This window comes from Penicillium hordei (assembly GCF_028827395.1).
Source record: "Penicillium hordei strain IBT 12815 chromosome Unknown utg000001l_segment0_segment0, whole genome shotgun sequence".
Taxonomy (NCBI): Eukaryota; Fungi; Ascomycota; class Eurotiomycetes; order Eurotiales; family Aspergillaceae; genus Penicillium; species Penicillium hordei.
Window position 1 is genome coordinate 3779683 of NW_026623142.1, and position 8364 is coordinate 3788046.

An 8364-nucleotide genomic window follows, 5' to 3' on the forward strand; every position below is an offset into this window, starting at 1 on the left:
ATCGGCCGAGAAAGAAGATGACTGGGTTAATGGTATTATTTATTCTTTTTTTAACATTATTGAATCTGACCCCTGTCCCACGGCTCAGCCAAGTGATCATCCTAGACAACCAGCCGAAGAAGCCAGAAAGTGAAACGCTAAGAATTCGAAGGAATGCCAGAGTCCAGTGCCCTTATACCAAGCACGAGAACAGGACATCATTATGTGATATCGAGACATGATGACAGCAGTCTGACCACAGCGGGCGGATCCACGTATGCTTACTCCATATTTTGACAGAAATTCGTGGACAGGGCTGAACATCGAAGGAACTAGGAGTAAGACATTCGACGAACTAGAGTGTAAAATAAACAAGGTTAACAAGCACTAAGTACCGCACGGACGAAAGGAATGGGTGCTTGAGTTTAATTTGGCCGAAGGAATAAAATTAAGGCACAGATCTTGTTGCATTAGTAGAGCGCCAGGCGTGGACGATCGTTTCACGATAAAAGTAGCTCTATGAAGGAGACTTGACGTCTTTGTTCATGCATACATGGCTGGGGTAGTATATTAGCGTATGTCTAGTATTTTGTTTTTATATACGAAGCACATGTACGGGCATATTTTATCCCTGATTTATGCACCGGAGGTCCGGACTCCCAAGCAAAGCCAAGCACTATAGCCTGGAAACGAGGCGTCCCACAGACCGAATGTAAAAGAATGGGGCGTCGGGGGGCACTAGCCCTTGGCGGTAGTATATCGACCAATGATTGCTGGAAAAGTAGATACATATCAGTATCCTAATTGGGAAACAGGATAGCGAGACGGATATCAACGGCAACGGACTTCAAGGGCGAGCCTCGGCATCCGGCGAACTCCAACGGAGAGAACGTGGTCCCCTGAATGGGTTTGGAGCATTTTGGCTCATGAGTTACTCTGTCTCGGGTCTCGCTTATTTGTGCCGAGCATTCCAGTTTCAGTTTAGATTTATAGATTTTGTATTGCCACTTGTCCTTATGGATGGTTATTTTGCCGAGAAGCCATGATTGTATAGTTAATGAAAAAGAGAGAAAAAAAAAAAAAAAAAAGATCAACATGGGATTAGAATTGTATTGGAAAGGATGAGTACAGCCTCATAGAATAATAATGGCGGCGCACAGCCTTGAATTAATATATTTGAGTTTGACAAAACGAGCACTACTTTTACGCCAATAAGGGGGCTAGGATCAGCAGGCCAAGGGGCCCCAACCTTACCAGGGTTAAGCATAAGCAAAAAGAAGTTTGGGCAGTGCGCGCCTTATACGAGTCATGCAGTAGGGTATCCTTGCCTGACGTATCACATTGCAAATAGCCTACATACGGAGTCCAGACTGAATATGTGATTTGTGGTCGTAATATAATTACGCAGTAAAATCCAATTATTTTAGTATGCATGGGTAGGGTAATTGATCCGTAATTGATAATCCAGGATGATTACTACCTAGTATGTCAAAGTTACACTCCAAAGCTAAGACAATATTAATATTAATATTCAAGATCAACCTTCGTATTCGGCTTCAAAAACTCCCCGAGGAAATACATAATGCATTCCGCCACATGGTTTATGTCCATGTAAGACGGGGTCAAAGTAAGTTTGAACCTTGGAAATGCCCAGGTAAAGTAAGGTAAAGTTAAGTAAAATAAAGGTACGGAATAAACGTTAACCATAAATCTGCAGCCACAGTTTCCATGGTTCACAAAGGGAAAACTGGATTTTAGGCTTTGATGACATTGCCCCCCCTCTGGACCGGCCACGGGTCTAGCCAACTCAAGATTGGCATTTACAATTCTTGGGGTCTTGGCCCCAAGATTTACCCAGATAGTTTCTTGCCATTTTAGGGTAGGCACCAGCATTTGTTGGTGCACTGCCTTTTCTTGGACTATGGAGTATGGTGTGTTGAATATCTTAGTAAAAGAAAAAAAGTCAATGTTACATACAAACATTGGACCAGATTGAATTGAAACCCTTTGACCCCATGCAATGAAACATAATCATAATACTATAAACGAAAACAAAATGTATTGAAAGTAAAAAAATACAAATAAAAATAAAAATGAAAATGAAAATGAAAGTAATTCTAATCCTTAAACCACTCCAGCACATTCCCTATTCATCTGGACAATGGATACCTTAATTATGCTAGTGGAGATAAGCTCGTGTGACGTTTCACAAAATTAATTCTTGGCAATCTTTAATTCAGGGTTGCAACGAATGCATGACAATACAAGAAAACAGTTAATCGCACGTCATTTTCCATTCTGTAATGGCTTTTTTTAGTGTCAGTTGCCTTACATCCAATTGTGTAGTCTCTGACTGGAGGAATCCAGAAAAGCCTAAAATACCTTGGCTGACTTGGGGCTCTCGGTTATAACATTCCAAGGTAAGGCCGCTTGTATCGGACCATCAATCGGAGATTATTCATGAAAGCAAATGCTGTGTAGCGGAGTTAACACCTCAGCTTCGACGTATATCCAACAATCCGAATATAAGCCGAGCCCATTAATAATAGATTAGCAGCTAACGAATACAGTTACAGAAGGCCCACACGAACCACGGTCGGCGAAACAGTCGGTTTATCCCGCAAGGGCACTCTATCAGCAGGTGAGATATAGTTAGCGAGTTGTGGATCCACTTAGCAAAAAGGAGTCTTCGGATAATCGGATAGACCTTGTGAGCATACGCAATCTACTATATTTGTTTTTCTTTGTTGTAGTGAAGTAGGCGGGTCTCTTTGATTAGAAACCTTCGTATCCGGACATTGGTGTTACTATGCTTTTAGGCGTGGGATAAGTTAGGGAGCGATGTATACCTGATAAACTGGAGATGATTTTCCGCCTGGGGGAAGTGAGAGACATCAGACTATCCTAATGTGGCAAGACTTGCGGAATCACGGCTGCTAAGGGTGGATTCAGGCGATCTTTAGAATTAAAAAAAATTCGGTCGGGGCCTGAGCTTCTCCACGCGTATTGAAGAAAGTTCATACATTGTACGTTGTTGTATGCTTCAGGTAACTCGCGCTGTTATGATTGTTTTTATCGTGTTGATTGGAAGATAATCAAGGCAGAGTCAATGTTAAGGCGAAAATGTAATGATTCCAGCTTCTTTTTTCGACATTGTAATAATCAGCTGCGCCAGTCTGATTGGAACTTGGGCCTCGTCATTTAACCTCGACTATTGCCCAGAGCCTATCATTAACCGTTGAACCATTTTGGCTGTGGCAGCACAAGAAACACAGCATAATTGTACGGAATACCAGTCCGCTAATCCTTATAGTTTGCATGTTAAATCATACGCACTACACTATATCTTCCCTACCTTGGTCATCCAAGCCTTGTTTCTTATTCCATTGAACTTAGAACAAGAACGCGGTGCGACCTTGCGCACTCCGTAGACCTGGTAGATGGAAGACCGGGTCAAGACGGTATTCTAGTCACACAGGACGGCGCCATGTGAGACATGGAATGCAGGCAATTACAATGTATGTATGAAATAGTTACGGTACGTTGGACACTATTGATCGACTTGTGTCATGCTCTTTTGTTGGGATAGAAACACATGGACCCCCAAGCCTTCTAAACTCCAAAATCCGAATCAGGGCTGAAGCCAAGGAGAAAATCAGCTGCCAAGATTAACCAGCTCCCCCGAACCCTAATAGAGTAATCCTTGTGCAACAGGGACTTTGTTGGCGATACGCTTTCACTGGCTTGCATTATTCGGCCCGTGCATGACATATTGAATCAAAATAGAGTTATGGCACAAGTTCAAATGTTCATGGATGACCAGAATATAAATGTGGCGGCCGTTTCCGAACGTTTCTGGTATCTTTCACGCCTTATGCGATGTATTAGGGTCCAATATTGGATCTAGAATGTGAGGCCCTCCCCACCCACCTGCAAAGCTAATTAAGTACAAGGCTAACTGCACGGCGAACATGAACGGTACGGAGCGCAGACTCGGACTAGCTAACCTTATCGCTGAGTCAAGGTGTCAGCGGATATGATACAGCCGAATCATGATATGGCCGACCGCTTGGTAGTTTAGAGAATCATGCTAATTTCAAGCCATTATTTATTGTTATCTTGATCGAACACGAGCGATACAAGTCAGATGCGAAGCAGTGGGTTCTATGAACATATAGCCTGTAGTTAGTATAGCAGCAGTCGTCACCCATCGTGTATTTGCCCATAAAGATCCTGTTACGTGGCTTCCTTCGCCATGCATCTTTTTACGCGCGCAAACGATGTACGTATATACATTGGATCAACAGGCTTGAAACCTAGAGATTCCTTGTCTGATCCACAATCCTCCGTATGGAGTAAACTGCATCCATTTCACTTTTCATATTTTCTTTTCTTCGCATTATTGCTTTAATCTGGACTAGGATCTTGTCAAGCTTTGTGGTCAGCGCGGTTAAAATTAAAACAAACCGTCACTGGACCAAATACGAATACGAATCACGAGGATATGGCCACAGTGGCTTTTTTATGGATTCTATCATTTTTAGTCTATGTGATAACAGATATCGGATATAAATTAAAATACTTGGCTAGATTCGCTAAGATCAACCTTGTTTGGATGTGACTCGTATGGACTTTCCGCCAAGGAATAGGGTACTGGATAAAGCCACATCGGACAGGACCGCCCAAACCCTGTTCCCTGTTTTATCTATTATTAATCAATGGGGGGGGGATCCTCGGTTGCATTGGGTGCTAAATCCCGATAGTCAGGTGGGCTGGTTTCTCTTCCCTGGTAGGTTAAAAAAATAAATAATAAATACTATAAACTAGTTGTCTGAGAATGGCAACCATTGGAATTAAGCTTACTAAGTCCGATTGGAAGTCCGAAATGTAATATATATGTTTAACTACGTTGTGTACGATGTACGTTTATCTGACGGACAACCTAAAGTCCCACTACAATGTAGAAGTGGCCCCCCCCCCCCCCCTTTTGCCAAGAATGAAAATAAATCAAAGTGGAGGAGGGGTGGATATGGCCTCTGTAAGCGAGCATAAAGTTCAGCGCCGGCCTCCTCGTGTTGGATTAAGCTTAAGAGTTCCGCACTAACCTTTTTTTGCGACCAGAGCGCCACTTTTCTGACACAGACCATTTTATGTGTAAACCTTTTTTTTTTTTCTTTTTTGGCGTTTAATTATTTTATTTATGCATTATTACCATACAGAGTACGGAATACACTGTACTCTATTTATTATTAATGTTGATCCTTTATTATATACTTTCCAAGGTTATCCATTTCAGTTTAATCTATCAGGAATGGGGCCTTTGAAGGGGCCAAATTAACCTTACTGCCTTCCAAGGTTTTCCAAACCCCGTAAAGCCGAGCCAAGAATTGCCATGGATTTAAGTCAATCCGATAAAAAAAGAAGAAAACTGTTTCACTCTCCGTAACAGGAGAATTGAAATATAAAATCCAATTCTGTAGACATTAGGTCGACCGACTTTAAATATCAATGACGTGATTATATAATTATACTTTTCGCACATTTACATTTACACATAAATTACCTAGGCTACACAATATTGAAGCCTTTGTACTCCGTATAGCCGTGCCACCTCAGCCCCATGTCGAGACTCATCTCCTTTTCCAAGGTTCCCATGTATAAATAGTTCGAGTGGATTTCTAAGATTTTCATTATTCCTATGTGTACGGAGTATTACCCGAATGTAAGGTGAACTAAACAAGCCCAATAAATTAAAATAAAGTAATTAGAGTAAAATAAATTAATAATTCTTCTCTCTATGCTTGGAACCTCGGCGTTTAACAAGTTCCGTTCGATCTTTTCGCTTGGATCGCTTGGCCCGCTCTTCTTCTCTCCGCTTCCCTTATTTAACCTTCTTTTTTATGATTTCTTCATTGTTTCTTATAAAGCTTTGGGGCCATTTAGACTGAAATATTTCTCCCTTTTTTTTCCTTTTTCCTTCTTTTCCCTTATTCTTCTTCCAGCTTTTCTTCCAGCTTTCCCTCTTTCTCTCTCACTCTCTTATTCCAAAAGAGCTCCGAGACAAGAACAGCTAAGCCATTCCTCCAGAAACCTTGTGGAGTCATAAAGTAGGTCCCCCACTATCTCTCTGTCTCTTTGTGTCTTTTCAGCCTTGGCTCTCTCCCTTGTCTGTTCGGCATTCCTACGCCTTCAAGCCCACTTGCTCCACATCAGTCTGTGCAGTTCTCTTTTGATCTTCCATTTTGGGACAAAGTCTTGAATCAGATAAAAAAAAAAAGAAAAACGGGAAAAGAGAAAAAAAAAGAAAAAAAGACCCGGTCTAACCGTCTTGGGTGACGTAAAAGCTCGGCCTTTACCCATCCACACTGGTCTACAGGCTACCCCATACTGACTCGGATCCTGGTTCCTTTTTATATTTGGACCTGAACCCTATTTTCTTCCTCTCCACTTGTGCCTCTTTTCTTTCCCCTTAGATCTAACTCATCCCTCTCTCAGAGACCTTTCGTACTCTCTTTACCCTTAAAACCCTTCTATCCTTCAACCTGGCAATCAGACCAAATCAACCGGGGTCGTCGGTTGACTCGAGAGCTTGGATGGAGACGTATTACGGGCACGTTCGCACACCTGCGGACGCTATTATTCTTTTCGAGGCTTGTCGGATCGGCCTTCTACCTCGCGTGCAAAGACGATTATCGGAGAAAGAACGACAATCGATACGTTCCGGTTCGGTCTTTGTATGGGATGAGCGAGAAGCGGGTATGCGGCGATGGACCGACGGGAAGTCATGGAGTGCCAGCCGTGTATCTGGTAGCTTTTTGACTTATCGCGAAATGGAAGGCAAGCGCGGAGGTGGTAGTGTCTCTCAAGGCTCTGCGTCCCGAGGAGGCAAGACACCTGAGAGTCGGGGAAGTGACGATGAGCGCGCCGATGGAACAGACGAGGGACCAGATGGATATCGTTACAAACCAGATGGTTTGATGAAGCAGTCTTTCAGTATCACGACATCCAACGGTCAACACTTGCATCTGATAAGCTACTATTCACGGTCCCACCCTTCTGCCGCCAACCTACAACAACCCACTTCGGATCCTGCGCTGCGTCATGTTCGACCCCAGAAAGGTCTCTATCCCGAATCGACAGTTAATGATCAGCAAAATCTCCCTGTCGTTACCCGTGGACCTATGGCTGGCGCTGCTTACCCCATTACTCCTCATCCCCTCGGCGCATACCCACGCGTCACCCATGCACAGCCATACCCTCCTGCTTATGCTTGGCCGCCCACACCTCTCGCCACGCCACCGACTGTCTCGGTTCAGTATGGCCCTGGCCCTTCATATCTCCCCCCGGTAGGTGCCAATGGACATCCTCATTATGGCCCGCCACATCATCAGCCCCCACCTCATCAACATGGCGGTGGACTCCCACCACCTCCACACGGGATGACAGGCCCATATGATCGTCCACCTCATATGGAATCAACATTACCTCCAGCTGGACCGCCGCCACAACAACAACCAAGCTACATGAACCGGTCGCCACGCTCAATGCACGACCAGGCTCACGCCCATGCCCACGCCCATGCTCAAGCTCAGGCCCACGCTCACCAGGCTCAAGCTCAAGCTCAAGCTCATGCCCACGCTCACGAGCAACGCACTCCACCTGTCTACGGACATGCGCTAGTTGATACTCGCATGTCATCGCCGCGCGTGCCAGTCCAGTCCCTGGCGCAGTCAAATGGACATGCACACAGCCCTCACCTAGTGAAGCAAGAGCATCCCGCCGCGTTACCCTCTCTCAACCCTATCGCCGCGTCACCGAAGTCTTCCGATCCCTCGGGTGCTGGAAATGCAGTTCCCGGCATCAACTCATTAATGAACGGTGCAGCGCTGGCCCCTCTTTCCTCAACTGCCTCTCCTGGTGGCCCTGCACAGAGCTCAAACGGAACCCCCGCACAGAGTTCTTTCGCCGAGGGGCCACGGGATATCCCCAATGAGAAGATCGGATTCGGAGGCGAGGACACAAGGGCGCTACGCCAGCTGGACCGTGCCTTCATTGCATGAAGCATTCAATCAAGCGGTTATTTGATGCATTCACTCAACCGATGAAAACAGAAAAGAAAAAAAAATTACATCTCAAACCCGAGCCATTTCACATGGTTGATGCCCAGCTTAACCTAACGCTTTTTCTTCATGTTCATGTTTCTTTACTTACTGTGGCTCCACGCAAAGGGGAGTCTTGCTATTCCAGTGATATCCTTTGTTTTAAACTTGTATTTGTCATTATTAGCATCTTGCATGGGTCGGGGCAATTCGATTTCTTGTTTTTCATGTGATAGGGTTGTGGCTACGGTTTAATGGAACCTTTTGCATTGGGATCGGTCTACAC

The 8364-nt window shown here is 44.5% G+C and overlaps 1 protein-coding gene across 1 annotated transcript; it reads left to right on the top strand.

The window, feature by feature from the left end:
* Positions 1-6572: 6572 nt before the first annotated feature.
* On the top strand, positions 6573-8039 carry N7537_001432 (camp independent regulatory protein; the record flags this gene model as incomplete). Its single annotated transcript, XM_056892490.1, has 1 exon — positions 6573-8039. The coding sequence occupies one exon, from the start codon at positions 6573-6575 to the stop codon at positions 8037-8039; it is 1467 nt and encodes a 488-aa protein (XP_056757485.1).
* Between the last annotated feature and the right edge of the window lie 325 nt (positions 8040-8364).